The following is a 17,343-nucleotide window of genomic DNA, read 5'->3' on the forward strand; positions in this document are numbered from 1 at the left end:
TCTGGGACAGTGATCTGTAAGTTTTTCCCCTTAAAATAAATAACCTCTCTAATAATCTAATTCCAAATTGGTGTGGGATTGTTTGTGACTTACGCCTTCACCTGTTTATTTTCAAACTTCTCAAATAAAATTTATGAGGCAGTGCTTTGTCATCTGAAAATTCAGTAACACATACGTACAACAGAAGTAGGTGACTGACAGCCCCACAAACTTACCTGCTCCTCTCTCTTCTGCTTCCGTAACTGCAGGCCCTCTTCCTCCCTCCTCCTGCGCATCTCATCTGGATTCAGAGATTTGTTCTTGTAACTTTTCAGGCGAAAGTTCTCCTTTCCTGGCGTGGTCATGATTTCTAGAAGCACAGCGAGGGAACAGATGAATTTTAAGGATTTTATTATTCTCTGAGCTCAGCCTTCAACACACACACACACACACACACACACACACACACACACACACACACAGAGGTGGAACACGAGAAATGGTTATTTCATTTATGTATTGGGAGGGAAAGAAGCCAGCACACTATCTGGGGTCAGAGGACAACTTGCAGGAGTCACTCTCTCCTAGCACGATAGTCGTGAGGAGGGAATATTCACAGCCAGGCTTGGCAGCAAGCATCTCACTCCACAATTTATCTCACCAGCTCTATCATATTTCCAAAAGTATTATTAAAATATTCAATTCAACCGTTTTTACAATATTAACAGGTATGTGTAAATATTACCAGACTGAATTTGAGTATTTTTATCACCTTAAAAAAGAAACCTGTCTTGGTAGGCAGTGGTGCGCACACCTTTAAGTCCAGCACTCAGGAAGCATAGGTAGGCAGAGCTCCGTGAATTTGAGGACGGTCGGTTCTCCAGGATAGCCAGGGCTACAAAGAGGAACCCTGACTCAGAAAAAGAAACCTGTTTCACTTAGCTCATTAGATACTGACCTTATTTTAGACATTTCATACAAACAGAATCATACGACATGTAATCTTTTGTTGATAGGCTTCATTTAGCCTAACACTTTTAAAAGACTGGTTTTCACTGTAGCAAATTATCAGTATTTTACTCCTTCCTACAGCTAATATTCCATTGTATATTACATTTATCTCTTATCAGCTGATGGACAGTTGGGTTATTTCTATCTTTTAGCTATTATGAACTATGCTTCCATAAACATCTATGAAGAAGATTTTGCGCAGACATATTTCCATTTCTCATGCATATACAGTTAGCGGTTGCACTGTGTGTCACAGTAACTCTATGCTTAATCACTTGATAAACTGCCCATCTTCCAAGGTGACTTTATCATTTTATATGCCCATCACCACTAGCTGCAATTTTCTACATCCTAGATAATATGATTTCTTTAACTGAAGTTAAAGGTATGAAGTGGTAGCTCATGGTTCTGATTTGTAATCCTCTGATGATTAAGAAAATACAACATCTTTGCAACTATTATCTAAGTATGTAGCTATCATAAAAATCTAGCAGATCCTTTGTCTATTTTTAATTGGGTTACATGTCTTTTCATTACTAAGTAGTAAGAGGCTTTTTAAAAATAGATTTTAGATAAAACTCTTAAAAACCTTAATTTTGGACTAGAGAGATGACTCAGTGTTTAAGAGAAGCTGTTGCTCTTGCAGAGGACCTTGGTTCATATGATGACTCACAACTGTCTACAACTCCAGTTTCAGTTGATCTGAAGCCCTCTTTTGGTTTCAAGGGCAACCACATGGTGCACATACATACATGAAGGCAAAACATTCATACATATAAAATAAAACTTTTTTAAAAAAAACCCTTAATTTTAACATAAGCCCTAAATAATATTTCTTTTAAGATTTATTTATTTACTTATTATGTATACAGTGTTCTACCTGCATGTATGCCTGCAGGCCAGAAGAGGGCACCAGAGCTCATTAGGGATGCTTGTGAGCTATCATGTGGTTGCTGAGAATTGAACTCATGATCTATGGAAGAACCGCCAGTGCTCTTAACCACTGAGCTATCGCTTCAGGCAACCTTTTCTCATTCATGCTTTTGATGTCATATTTAGAAATCCTTCACTTTATGTTCTTAGGAGTTATATATAGGTTTTCTCTTATAGTGGTCCAAGTTAATATTTCTATATGCTATGTGGTAAAAGTTGAACTTCATTCTTTTGCATGTCTATACAGTTTTCCAAGTGGTATCTGATGATCTTTCAACGATCTTGGAGCTTGTTACAGAATGCATGTTATGACTGTCCACAATGTGTGTATGAAATCCTAAGTCCCAGTATGAGAGAGAGTAGGTGAGGTGAGTCCAGTATGATTGGTCATGACGGCAGACCCCTCAGAAATTAGGTTAATTCCTTTATAAAAGACATGCCTTTAATCCCAGCACTTGGGAAGCAGTGGATTTCGAGTTGAGGTCAGCCTGATCTTCCTAGTGAGTTTCGGGACAAGTCAGGAATACACAGAGAAACCATATCTCATATTAAAAAAAAACACTGTTTGCTTGCCCTTTTCGTCAAGTAAAAAGACAAGCATCCTGAACCATGAGAAATGGATTTCTGTTACTTGTGAAGCATTCTTGTTTGTCATACATAGGTTTAGTTTTATGACTTTTGATTATATTCAATTGCTCTTTGATTATCAATGCCTTGTGTGAGCATTAGAACAAGGAAGTGTGGACTTTTCTACAAGCTCTCTTAAAAGATTTGCCTTAGTCATTACAGATCTCCTGTACTTTCACATCAATTTTCAGAATCAGTCTGTAAAGTTCTACAAACAGCTCAGATCCTGATAACACTGTAATGAACCTATAGATCAATTTGGGGAGTATTGCCATCATAACAAGCTAAACATTCTAATTTATAGCTTTGATTTGTCTGTTTTTTTACCTTTATTTCAGTGTGTGTGTGCATACACGTACATATGTGCTTACATGTATGTCCACTTATATGTGCCTGGTACCCCTTGGGAGACCAGAAGATGGTGTTGGATGTCCTGGAACTAAAGTTTTAGACAATTGTGAGCTACTATGTGAGTGCTGGGAATAAGAACATCAAGTACTTAGCACTGCTGAGCCATCTCTCCAACTCCCCCTAACAATGCTTATGCACATTTCTGAGTATAAATTTTACACTTCTTTTGCTAAACATATTCTCAAGTATTTTTTATGTCCTGATGAGTCAATTTTTAATTTTACTTTAGGTTGTTCGTTATGTCTACAGAAATACAACTCGTTGTTATGGCAGTTTTGTTTGGTTGTCATCTGTTTTTGAGACAGTGTTTCATGTAGCCCAACCTGGCCTCAAACCCCACCTCCCAAGGACTAGGATTCTAGGCGTGCACCACCACACCCAGTTTCAAATGATTCATAAATACTGACCTAAAATACCCTTCCATCTTGTTGAGCTTATCAGTATTCAGCAGATACACAAGACCATCTCCTATACAGACTTTAGTTATACCTACTAACCTTGATGCCTTTGTACTCTTTAGTTTCCTAATTAAGGTTTTCAATACAAAGCTGAACATAAACAGAAAACGGACATCTAAGGAAAGCTACCATCAAGCATGACATTATTACCCTTGAGAATTATTTTAAAAAAATTTTAGTTTATGTGTATGTTGTGTCTATGTGAATATATGTTATGTGTGCTTGGGTACCCAAAAAGGCCAGAACATGGTGTCAGAACCTCAGAAGCTGGAGTTACAAGTGGTTTTGAGTACTGGAAACTAAACTAAGGTGCTCTGGAAGAGCAGGAAGTGCTCTTCTATTTTCACTGTGAGCCTAGCCTTTAAAAGCTAAGTTATCTCTCCAGCCCAGGAGTGCTCTTAACCACTAAATCATCTGTTTTCCATGGGTGTGCTCTACCATGTTGAGAAGCTCCTTTCTATTCCTAGATGAGTGTTTTCTACCATTGAAAGAATTGACTTTGTGAAGTGCTTTTTCTGTACACTGAGATGCACTTTTTGTTTTTATTTTACTAATACATTACATTAACATGTTTTAAGACTTTAAACCAATTCCTTCATATCTCTAGGAAAAATCCCATCTCACTAAAATGTATAAGAAGTCTTCTGGAAGACTGCTGGGCTCCACTGTAAGTTCTCTGTTGAGAATTATGTTCAAATTATGATATCAGTCTGTATTTTTCTTGTGAATATCTTGTCTGGCTTTGGTATCAGACTTTGGTATGAGCTTTAAAAAATGAGTTGGGTAATGAAATACTTTGTAAAGAATTAGTCCTAAGTCTTCAGATGTCTGGTAGAATTCAGGAATGAAGTCAACAGGCCTAAACTTTTCTCTGTGAGCAGTTTGTTCTACAGCTCCACACTTTATATGTCTATTCATAGTCTGTTCTTATTTAGACAGCTTTGATAGATATATAATATGCCTGTTTCATCTAAGTCTTTATTGCGATACAAGAGTTGACCACATTTTTATAATCTTTTGTATTGCAAGCTAGCAATGTTCCCAACTTTGCTTCAGTTTTGTATACAGTAACCCTTTTTCTCATGGTTTTACTTTCCAAAGTTTCAGACACTAATTATAAATCACAATCCAAACCTAGAAAATTTGAGAAATAAGCAATTCATAAGTTTTACAGTGCCCATTATTCTAACTGCTGTTGAAATTTCACACCATCCCACTTCATCATGTCAGCTAAGTAAATCATTACTTTGCCCAGTATACTCATCCTGTGTTAAAACAGTTACTGTGATCATCAAACCAAATAACAACAAACTAAAATGCTTGTATATTAGATTCAATATTACCTGCTTTCAAATACCCACTAAAGGAAAGAGAATGTCTTCCCCAAAAGACAACTGTACTTGATTTATAGTTTGCTTCCTCATTACTCCTGGTTGTTCTGTTCACTACTGAAGGTATAGTAATGAAGTGTCTTCACTCTTATTGAATTACTCAATTATCCCTTCATTTATGTCACACACATACCCTTCTCATTTACTATAGGCCTTGTCTTTGGGAGGAAGAAAAAGATGAGCTAGAGAGATGACTCAAGTTTAATTCCCAGAACCCAAATCAGGCTGCTCACAACCATCTATAACTCCTGCTCTAGGGTATCTGACACTTCTGGTCACCACTGCAGGCATCTACAGTCATGTTTGTGCACAAAGACAGACTCAAGTCCTACCTCAAAAGAAGTCAGACACGGTAGCTTAAGGCTATGATCCCAAAACTTGGGAGATGGAAGCAGGAGATTAAGATTTCAAGGTCACCCTCAGCTACACAGCAAGTTCAAGGCTAAGGGAAATCTGGTCTACATAAGAGAAAACAGAAACTTTCCCAAATAATTTCCTAAAGATCTAAAATTATTTTCACAAAAACTAACTACGTTGTTATTTTTTTTTTCTCCTCTAAAGAAACAACTGACTCTAGCTAAGGAGAACCCCTTTAAAATCCTAAAGTTCAAAGAAAGTAGCTTTATTGGATCTGGGCAGTAATAAAGAGTGTACAATATAGCTGGGTGGTGGTGACCCAGTGGCTCAGGCCATTAATCCCAGCACTCAGGTGGATCTCTGAGTTAGAGGCCAGCCTGGTCCACAGAGTGAATTTCAGAACAGCCAAGACTACACAAAGAAACTGTGTCTCAGAAAAAAAAAAGTATATATTTAATGACATGAGCCAAGCCTGATGACATATACCTTTAATTCCAGCATTCAGGAGGCAGAGGCAGGGGGGATCTCTTTGAGTTCCAGGTAGGCCGGTCTACAGCAAGTTCCAGGACAGTCAGAGCTACAAAGGAAGACCATCTCAAACAACAAGAAAAGAAGGAACTCAGTTGTATCTTTTTATTAAAGTGCCTTAAGAGAACCAATTACATGAAGACATTAGATTTCTCTGAAGCTTAGATCCCCCATTTCTAGAATGGAGATATGAAGACCTCATAAGGTAAAGAGAGCATACTTGTACTGCCTGATCCATATTTAGGTGATATATGAAGAATGAAGGGAGAGCTATAAATAACCCCAAGTGATCAGAGGTCTCCAAAGCTCTAAAAAGTAGATGGTAGCTGGGCTTGGGCACAGTTCTAATACCCTGGGTTTAATCTCCAATACCAAAAGAAAACCAAGAAAAAAAAGTATTTCAGCTAAATTGTAAAGTAGAAAAGATTTTAGCAGATAAGGTTAAAAAAGAAAATTCCACAAAACAGGCTGAAATCAGAAGAGGGGCTGGAAAGATGGCTTAGTGGTTAAGAGAGGACCAGAGTCAGGTTCCTGATGGAGGAAGGTCATCTGTCTCTGTGTTACTTTCATTGGTTAATAAAGAAACTGCCTTGGCCCTTTGATAGGGCAGAAAATTAGGCAGGCGGAGTAAACAGAACAGAATGCTGGGAAGAAGGGAAGTTAGGCAGACGCCATGGAGCCAGCCACCAGATCAGACATGCTGAATCTTTCCCGGTAAGCCACCACCTCGTAGTGCTACACAAATTACTAAATATGGGTTAAAGCAAGATGTGAGAATTAGCCAATAAGAGGCTGGAACTAATGGACCAGGCAGTGATTAAATGAATACAGTTTCCGTGTAATTATTCTGGGGCTAAGCTAGCCGTGTGGGAGCTAGGCAGGACGAAAAGCAAGCCTGCTCACCTCATCACTACAGATTCCCATCATCCATGTCCAATAGAACAGAACCAGGAGCTCTAGTTCCAGGAGATCTGACACATTCTTCATGCTTATGTGAGCATGTGAGCGTATACACACATACACAACTAAAAAATAAATTTTTAAGATTAAAAAAAAAGTCAAAAAGTGGTTGCTGAGTATTGGCAATCTCATCTATTAAAACAGTTATTCTTCAAAACAGAGAAAAGACAACTAAGAAATGCCAACAACTCGTTTTCTTTCTCTTCATTACTTCTGTGTGCACACATATATGCATATCAGAGTGGAGACAAGAGGGTGAGTGTGTCTTCTCCTTTCACTCTCCACCTTACTACTGAGACAGGCTCTTGCACTAAACCTAGAGATCACCAATTAGAATAGCTTGGCTGGTCGCAAGCCTCAGAGATCCTCCAATCTCTGCCTCCTCAGAACTGGGATTTATACACACATAACACCACACAAAGGCTTTTTCCTTGGGTTCTTGGGATCAAGTATCAGGTTCTCATGCTTATGCAGCAAGCATTTTACCAACTGTGCTATTTCCCTAGTCCCTATTAGGAGGCGTGGCTTTGTTGGACTGGGAGGCGAGAAGTTGGTATAAGAACGGGGGGGGGGGCTTTAAGGTTTCCTATGCTCAGGATACCACCAAGTGTTTCTTTCTTTTTTTTTTTTTTTTTTTTGAGACAGGGTTTCTCTGTGGCTTTGGAGCCTGTCCTGGAACTAGCTCTTGTAGACCAGGCTGGTCTCGAACTCATGGAGATCCGCCTGCCTCTGCCTCCCGAGTGCTGGGATTAAAGGCGTGCGCCAACACCGCCCAGCGCCACCAAGTGTTTCAACTGAGATTTCCTTTTGCACGATGAAGACGCTCTGCTACTCTAGTTCGTCTGCCTGGACACCACCATGCTCCCCGTCATGATGATAATAAACTGAACCTCTGAAACTGTAAGCGAACCACCCCAATTAAATGTTTTCTTTAAAGGGTTGCTGTAGTCACGGTGTCTCTTTCCAGTAACGGAAACCCTAACTAAAATAGCCACATTAAGATCTCTGCAGCAAACACGTACACACACACAAACCATCCAAAGTTCATTTTATCTGCTTCTGTCAGCTACTATCTCTGTCCCAATTCCTTATCCATGTCATAACTACCCACCTGCAATAGCTTTAAACCATGCTCTCAAACTCAGACTGTTCTTTTTAATGTATATTGGTATTTTATCTGTATGTATGTCTGTGCATTGTGTGCCTGCTTAGTGCGCAAAGAGACCTCAAGAGGGCATTGGAACCCCTAGGGCTGGAGTTATGGACAGTTGTGAGCCACCATGTGGATGATGTGAACTGAATCCCTGTGCTCTCAAAGAAGAGCAGTGTTAAATGCTGAGCCATCTGTCTAGCCTCCAAATGCAAGCACTCCCCATCCCCCTTTCGTTTTTCAAGACAGGGTTTCTCTATATTTCCTAGAACTCACTTTGTAGACCAAGCTGGCCTCGAACTCAGAGATCTACCTGCTCTGCCTACCAAGTGCTGGAATTAAAGGCGTGTGCCACCACCCAGCAAACAAGTACTCTTTATGACATAAGAAATGATGTATCATCTTATCAAGAAAATATGTGACTTTACCATGAAAAATTAAAACTATGTAAGTGGTGGCACCTGCCTTAATTCCAGCACTCAGGAGACAAAGGCAGGCAGATCTCTGTGAGTTCACAAGGTCAGCCTGATCTACACAGAGTGAATTCCAGGACAGCCAAGACTGTTTCACAGAAGAATTCTGTCTCAACATCCCCCCACCAAAAGAGAGAGAGAGGGAGGGAGGGAGGGAGGGAGGGAGGGAGTAGGGAGGGAGGAGGAAGAAGAAGAAGAAGAAAGTGTTACAGCTGGGTAGTGGTGGCACATACCCTTAGTCCAGCAACGAAGAGATAGAGGCAAGCACAGTTCTATGAGTTCGAGGCTAGTCTGGTCTACAGAGCAAGTTCTGGGGCAGCCAAGGCTACAGAGAGAAACCCTGTCTGGAAAAACAAAAACAAAAAATAACATCCCTGGAACTACAACCCAGAAGATATTTTACACAGACCATATAATAGTATACCAAGTTTGGATTCCACAGCCTGAGTGCATTCAAGGTTCCTAACAGTAAAAATAAAAAAGAAGTGATGATTCACTCCCAGAATCCCAGCCCATGGGAGGCCAAGGCAGGATTTACTTAGGAGTCTTAGGCCGGCCTGGCCTACAGAGTCAGTTCATAACCCAGGTTCTGTTATAAGTTTGTAGAGTGAGTCTCTAAATCAGTGGTTCTCAAACTGTGGGTTGTAACACCTTTGGAGGGAGGGAATCAACAATCCTTTCACAGAGGTTGCGTAAGACCATAAGAAAACACAGATATTTAAAACTATGAAACATAACAGTAGCAAAATTATAGTTATGTAGTAGTAATGAAAATAATTTTATGGTTAGGGATCACTACAACATCAACTACCTTAAAGGGTTGCAGCATTAGGAAGGTTGAGGACCACTGCTCTAAATCAACAGGACAAGGTGTAAAACAAAACTTCTGAAGAACCATAGGGACTAGGTACTAGGGCCAGAGTGATCGCTCAGCAGGTGAACATAATTGCAGAGCAACCGTAATAGAGTTCTGCCTCCAGAACCCATAGTGGAAGAACTGACTCCATGTTGCTCACGGTCCAGGAGTGCCAGCCCTCCCACATCACAACATAATAAAATTAAAACACACACACACACACACACACACACACACACACACACACACACCAACACTATATGGGCAGGCTGCAAAGTTTACACAGTAACCAGAACTTAAATCAAAATGCATAATGAATTTGAGGTTTCTGGCAGAGCTAATCTGTGCCACATCACATAACTTCACTGAAGCCTAATTATGACACACACAGGCACTTCATACAGAGGGTACACCATCAAGTTACACAATACCATCAAATCTGCCCAAAAGATCTCAGCCTACTTTTCAAACTATTGTGTGTTAAAATTACAGTGGGTTTTAAAAACTTTTATTATACTTATTAGCAGCATGTATGTGTGTTTGTATATATGGACATCCACATGTGTACAGTGCCTGTGGGGGTAGAAGAGGACACTGAAACTATATGGATGGTTGTGAGCACCATGTGGATACTCTGAACCAAAACCAGGTCTTCTGCAGCAGCCTGTTGGCCAGTTTTATGTCAACTATACACAAGCTAGAATCATCAGTGAGGAAAAAGACTTCAATTGAGAAAATGCCCCCATAAAATGGAGCTGTAGGAAATGCCTTAGGGTATCTTAATTAATATTTGAAGGGAGAGCCCAGGCCATTGTGGGTGGTGCCATCCCTGGCCTGGTGGTCCTGGGTTCTATAGGAAAGCAGGCTGAGAAAGCCATGAAGAGCAAGCCAGTAAGCAGCTCCACTCTAAGGACTCTACAGCAGTTTCTGCCTGCAGGTTCCTGCCCTTCTTTTGATTAACTGTAATATGGAAATGTAAGTCAAATAAACCCCTTCCTTCCTGAGTTGCTTTTAGTCATGGTGTTTCATGACAGCACTATTAACCCTAACTAGAGCAAAAAACAAGTGCCATCTTTGCCATCTCTGTAATCCCAACTGCAGAGTTTTTAATAACATACAAAATCTGCTTTTACAGAAAACATAATGATTAATTTTAGAAAACAAAGACTTTTAATATTTTCCTACAGTTCATCCTTAGCAGGTATTAGGCACTGCATCAGAAGGTTTGAATTTTTTTTTTGGGGGGGGGGGAGGGTTGAGATGTAGTGTTGAAGCCTGTCTTAAAACTCAACTCTGCAGCCTGCCTGCCTCTGCCTCCCAAGTGCTGGGATTAAACCCCACCTGGCTCTGAGATTTTTTTTTTTTTTGTTTTTTTTCCGTTGTTGTTTTAAATCTTTCTACTTGAATTTTTGCTTGATAGGATCAGGGCAGAATTTCCAACCATTCTGAAATAGCCTTCAACATACTGCTACCATTTTGTACTAGGTATTTACATGAAGCAGTCATCTCAGCACTGACTGTTATAAAATCAAAGAATCGATCAACTCTGAAATGTGCTGAAGATGTTATATATCTTGCAACATCAAATATTCAACAAATATGTAATAATGAAAAAATAAATGTAATAATGGGAAAATAAACACAAATGACTCATACAAATTTGTTTTAGTCTTCAATAAATGGTTAAAGTTCATTTATATCAAAGAATTACTTTAGTTTCTTTTTGTTTATTATCAGTAAATGCTTGATCTGCATTCTTATTTGTATTACACCCACATACTCTGACTGCAGAAAAATTTCTTGAACAAAAATGGTCTCTAGTGGAGCAAATTTAAGCTCTGGTATGTACAAAATAAACAGCACACATACACCTTGACAGACATTTCATCTCACAATAAATCATGTGTAATTACAACTGTAAACATTCACAGCTGAGCCACAGAGGACTGGGATTCTACAATGCTACAGGAAAGAATGGAAGGAGAGCTCAGAATGTTTTTGTTTTCTTTTTCTTTTTTTTAAAAGATTTATTTATATAATGAATACAGTGTTCTGGCTGCATGTCAGACAAGAGCACCAAATCTCATTACAGATGGTTGTGAGCCACCATGTAGTTGCTGGGAATTGAATATAGGACCTCTGGTAGAACAGTCAGTGCTCTTAACTCTGAGCCAACTCTGTAGCCCGAGCTCAGAAATTTAAGACAGATAATTTAAAGTATCTTGTATGATCTGGTATGTCAAAACTGATGCAATCAACTTTAAAGTTGTTTTTTCCTAAGGGACAGGAAATAATAATAAAATTTCCAAACCTGAAAGATAAATTTCCAGTTTTTTAAGGGTCTATAGAATGCAGCTTAAAAAAAAGATATTTATTTATGTATATGGGTGTTTTGTCTGCATGTACATTTGCACACCAGAAGAGGGTATTGGATCCTATAGATTCTAGGAGTTAAACTCAGTACCTTTGAAAAAAGAGCCAGTATCCTTAACCACTGAAGCATCTCTCTAGCCCTGGAATGCTCTTAAAATAAAAAAAAAGCTGGGGTGAGGGGAATGGAAATGTAACTCAGTTGGAAGAGTGCTTGTCTACCATGCTGGGGGTTCCATCCCCATTACCACATTAACGAAAAAAAAAATCAGGTGCTGGAGAGCCTAACCCTAACCCAGAAGCACAGAAATTAGTAATACTGACTGTTCTTCCAGGTCATGAATTCAATTCCCAGCAACCACATGGTGGCTCACAACCATCTAAAATGAGATTTGATACCTAATTCCAGGTATTCTCCTTCTTCTAGCCTCTAGAGGGACCAGGTATTAATGTAGTGCACAGACATGCATGTAGACAAAAGACCCATACACATAAAAATAAAATTGGAAAAAAAAGGCTTGTCACTTAAGAAAGTTCAGGGCTGGATAGATGGCTCAGAGGTTAAGAGTACGGGCTGCTCTTCCAAAGGTCCTGAGTTCAATTCCCAGCAACCACATGGTGGCTCACAACCATCTGTAACGAGATCTGGCGCCCTCTTCTGGTCTGCAGGCAAACTTGCAAGGGAACACTGTATACATAATAAAGAAAAAAAGAAAGTAAGTTCAAGGTCACCCATCCTCTAGACCAGCCTAATATACATGAGATCTCATCTCAGATTGCAAAAAATTTTCAAGAATGAAAACTTGAATTTGGATCCTCAGCACCAGGTAAAGGACCAGATGTAGCACACAAATCTGTAAACCCAGAGCTGGGGTAGTGTGATTCTGTCCCACTGTTGGGATAAATCTTGAGCTCCTGATTCAGAGAGACTCTGTTTCCAAATAATAATATTGAGGGGTGGGAGGGCAGTTAAGAACATATTCTTGCAGAGAGCACAAGTTCAGTTCCTAGCATCCATGAAAGGCATCTCACAACTACCTGTGACTCTAGCAACAGGGAATGCAAAGCCTCAGGCCACCAACACCTGCACTCAAGTGCACATATCCACAAACACACACACACACACACACACACAATTAGAAATAATAAAAATAAGTTTTAAAAAAGATTGAGATTGATAGAGAAAGATGCCTGGTTCCTTTGGCACCCACACTCACGTACACACATGTGCATGCACACCCATAAGCACAAGTATATATACCACACCCACACAATATTTTTAAAAGGGCTTAAAATGTCACAAGCAACAGTGAAAGGAAGCTGTGGAGATTCTGCTTCTACTTTTTGAGTGAAAATTTTTTTAAGATTTACTTATTTATTATGATTTTGCAGTGTTCTGTCTGCCTGTATGCCTGCAGGGCAGAAAAGGGCACCAGATCTCATTAGAGATAGTTGTGAGACATCATGTGGTTGCTGGGAATTGAACTAAGGACCTCAGCCAGTGCTCTTAACCATTGAGCCAACTCTCCAGTCCCCCAAATAATGTTCAATCTTGAATCTCATACCCGGCAAGATTATTGGTCAATAAGAAGGTGAAATAAGAAAGTACCATGCATGTGTCAGGAAGTTATCAAGGGGATATATTCCAAAGAAAATAAATAAACAAAACAGGGGGAAAAGATGATTCAATATAGAAGAGCAAAGAAAAATTTAAGGAAGACATAACGAGACATCCCAAGATAAGAATGTAAATGAACATAGATGAAGACTATCAATCCAGACTGTATTAAAAAGAACTGGTGCTGGAGAGATGGCTCAGCAATTAAGAGCACTGACTGCTCTTCCAGGGACCCAGGTTCAATCCCCAGCACCCACATGGCAGCTAACAACTGTTTGTAACTCCAAGATCTGACACCCTCACACAGACATACATGCAGGCAAACACCAGTGTATAGTAAAAGAAAAATAAATAAACTTAAAAAAAAAGAACAAAGGGGATAGAATTTTTTGGCAAACATTTCTAGTCCCAACACTTGGAAATGAGAGGCAGAAGAATCTTCAGTTCCAGGCCACCTGGCTGAATAGTGATACCATCTCAAAAAGCCAAAAACAAAGAAAATAAAGAGGGTAATGACTTCAGGAAAAAACTCAAAATGAGGCCACTCTACTCCAAAAGAATGTATTAATTTCTACATAAACATCAACTGGTTGACAGGAAATTATATCATAATAGTCAATATGGTTCAACTATACTTACTATATTAACAGATGCTAAAGTAAGTATATTGAGAAAAGGGAGGGGTAGTGTAAATTTAGGTGGAGCTGATAATGTAAATACCAAGGAATATTTTACTTCTGAGGAAAACTATAGTAAAAACGGGCACACCTTTAATTCCAGCACTTAGGGAGGCAGAGTAAATTCGAGGCCAGCCTGATGTACAGAGTGATTTCGGGGACAGTCAAAACTACACACAGAAACCTTGTCTCAAAAAGCAAACAAAGAGAGAAGGAAGGAAGCTAGGCCTAGTGATACACATTCTTGATCCCAACACTCTGGGTGGCAAAGACAGGTGGATCGATATTAGTTTAAGGTCTGTGAATTTGTGATTAGCCTGGTATACACAGCAAATTCCAGACAGCTAGAACTACACAGTGAGACCAATAGAGACAAATTTAAACAACAGAATTAAAAAAATGGAGCAGTGAAGAGGCAATAAACTAAGGTATTTATCAATCTAAAGTGAGGTATCATCTAAAGTATAGAGACTGGAACAGGGGTGGCAGTTCTTTTCCACTATCCTATTTTAAAATTGAGGAATTTTAATGGTCACAAAACAAAAAACTTAAGAGACACTTAACTGTATATAAATTCAGCCTCTAGTTTGTTCTAATGTAAATAAAGACTGAATTGCTGATAAAGCCAAGGTTTAAAGTCTGGTATAAATATATTACAATCTTATGTCTTCAATCTTGGCCCCACCACTGTAAAGCGGGGCACGTTACCTAATCAGGCAGTAAGGCAACCTCCTCTTCAAGTGGTTTTTGCAAGGATAATTATTGAAAGACATCTGATGTAGACAGGGTTGACCCATAATGTATTTTACTACTTTCTGTGAGTCTTTCTATTTCTCAGTTAGAAGCCGTCATTCTGACCCCAAGCTGGCTTGTTGGTTACAAAGCGTAAGAGAATGGACACATGGACAACTCAGCACGTATCCTTGTTCGTGCTGGAAAATCATTCGTGATGAGCATGCAGACTTATCTTTGTATATGAAGGGCAGCATTATTCTTGTTATATGAAGAGGATTATCTTCATTATCCACATTCTGGATTACTGCCAGCTCTCAAGAATTATCCCAATTAGTCTACAGTATTGGGACAGTATCATTTTTTTTCTCATTTAGGTCTACTTTGCAGTGTTGCTAAGGTCTTAAAACAAACAAACAAAAACCCAGAAACTACAATTCATCAGGTCTCATTCCCACATTTTCAATGACCTACTTCACAATCCTTCCAACAAAAGTCCCATCTGTACACCATGGAAAGAGAGAAATCAGCTCAATTCAGTTAAATGAATTGTCATAGCCAACATTTAGATTATTAGTTACACCTAAATTCACAATCCCAACAAAGTACAAAGATAAGAAAACAAGAGTAATAAGGGATTATCCTTTATCAGCAAGTCAGTCATCTAGCCAATCAAAAGTCTTGTCTTTGGTTTTGGTAGCTCAGAGCATCTGCAAATCCAGTTTCAGAGGCTCTAACGCCCTCTTCTGGCCTCTGCAAGCACCAAGCACCATCACGATGCACTTACATACACGCAAATAGACACTCATACGCAGAAAACCTAAAATATTTTTTAGAAACAAGTTATTCTGGCCGGGCGGTGATGGTGCACGCCTCTAATCCCAGCACTCGGGAGGCAGAGGCAGGAGGATCTCTGAAGAGTTCAGACCAACCTGGTCTACAAGTGCTGGTTCCAGGACAGGCGCCAAAGCCACAGAGAAACCCTGTCTCGAAAAACCAAAAACAAAACAACAACAACAAAAAAAAACGCAAACAAACAAACAAACAAAAGAAACAAGTTATTCTGAAAACTAATACTGTGCTCTTCCGTGCTTTCATTCATACTAGGAAAAGTTCGCATCTACTTCAAAGTTACTGTAAATCCACTTTACTTTCTCTCAGGCCTTCCTCTTAAAATTAGGTGCCACATAAAACAGTAACCTACCAAGAATAAATTATTTCAGCAAAACTGTAAAGTTAAACCATTCTCAATTTTCTTTCAAATTTTGGACTTTAAAATGGGAGGGTGGAAGTCAGGTATGACTGCACAAGTCTTTACTTCCAGAATTTCAAGAGTCTGAGGCAGGTGGATCTCTGAGTTCAAGGACAGCCTGGTCTATATATGAGTTCTAGGGGCAGCCAGGAGTACGTAATGAGACCCTGTCTCAAAATATATATAAGTAAATCAGGCATGTTGCTTTACCTGTAACCCCAGCACTTGAAAGGCTGAGGCAGAACTGTTCTGAATTCAAGACAACCATGGGCTATGTTATCAAGGAACGAAAAGCAAAGAAAGTGACAGTGAGGTGGGGTTTGAAGGAACTGTGTTAAGAGAAAAAAAGGATAGGTGTTAGTGTTTAATACAATATTTCGAAAGCATTTCTCGGTTGTCGATTCTGATAGTTTACCAAACCTAAGTTTAAGCCTTAAAACCAATTATTTGAAACTTCTCAATTGCAAAGCGGGTCGGAAGCCATTGCATTCAACCCTCTCATTCTTTCTGGCCGACGTCCCTGACTCCAGCCACCCTCCCTTTTGCTGTTCCCACTGCGAGCCTCAGCTAACGCCTGGCGGTTTCCCTTGCTTCTACCGCTCACACAGCCGACCAAGTTGTCATTGCTATAATTACCACACCCCCGTCAGCAGCTCCAGGCCCGCGTAGTTATGACATCTGTAAACTGCAGCCTCCCGTCTCCACCCCCACCTCCCTCCAAACACCGACCCGGGCGGTAACCTGCCAACTCCCGGACAGGCCCCGCACGCCCGGGACTTCGGCCACCGCACTCCGCGCCGCTCGCCCCCGCCCTCCGGCTAGCGCGGCGCGCAGACTCCGCGCCGCCGCCCGGCGCCCCGCAGTCCCCGCCGCCGCTGCCATCGCCGCCCCGCCCCGACCGGCGTTCTTCACAGCGAGCACCAGCGTTCCCCACCCCCACCCCGCTTCGCCTTCGTCGCCGCCGCGCTGCCGTTAGGATCGCCGAGCCCGTGACGCACGGGAGCAACGCGAAGGTCCGGTCCCTGACGCGTCAGCGCCAGCTCCGGCCGCCGCCCGCGTCCGCCTTCGCCCCGGGGCCTCCCTCGGGTCCGCGGAGGGAACCTAGTGCCGCCCGCCGAGGGGGAGGGGCCGCGGGGAACCCCCTCACTCACCGGCTCCTCCAGGCGACCGGTCCCGGTGCCACTGCGAGGGTGAAACGCGCACTCTTCTCCCGCCCGCTGCGCCTCTTCCCGCACAACCTTGACCAGGAGGCGCGCACCACGGCGGCGCTCAGCAGGCCTCGCTCTCCGCTACCGCGCACCGAGCCGCGAGACCCAGTGCAGCCGGCGTGCGCAGTGCGCCTGCGTGCGGGGGCCGGTCTGCGCGCCTGCGTGCGCCTTTCCGCCGCCCGCCGCAGGGGCTGCCGGGAAGCGGAGGCTCCGAACGTTCTTCCCAGAGTGGATGCGCTAGGTTTGGAGCGGCCGCGGGTGGTGGGGGAGCAGCGGCCCGGGCTCTGAGTGGGTCTCTAAGGACGAGGTTTGCTGTCAGTAAAAGTAAAGACAGGTAGAAGTTGTGTCCTAA

The 17,343-nt window shown here is 41.3% G+C and overlaps 1 protein-coding gene across 2 annotated transcripts in view; it reads right to left on the reverse strand.

Moving 5' to 3' along the window:
• Window positions 1-17,126, reverse strand: part of Kpna1 (karyopherin subunit alpha 1) — a 70,592-nt gene extending 53,466 nt beyond the window's left edge. The window contains exons 1-2 of one of the 2 annotated variants that reach the window (XM_005345090.3): window positions 16,935-17,126; window positions 216-349 (exon numbers count right to left, since the gene is read on the reverse strand). In XM_005345090.3, the coding sequence (XP_005345147.1) occupies window positions 216-344 (129 nt within the window). In that variant the 5' untranslated portion in view covers window positions 345-349; window positions 16,935-17,126. Of the gene's footprint in view, window positions 1-215; window positions 350-793; window positions 887-16,934 lie in introns of those variants that run through there. The other variant, XM_026786360.1, reaches the window with a different exon arrangement.
• Window positions 17,127-17,343: the final 217 nt, after the last annotated feature.

The sequence above is a fragment of the Microtus ochrogaster genome, chromosome 2 (genome assembly GCF_000317375.1).
Source record: "Microtus ochrogaster isolate Prairie Vole_2 chromosome 2, MicOch1.0, whole genome shotgun sequence".
In the NCBI taxonomy this organism is placed as follows: domain Eukaryota; kingdom Metazoa; phylum Chordata; class Mammalia; order Rodentia; family Cricetidae; genus Microtus; species Microtus ochrogaster.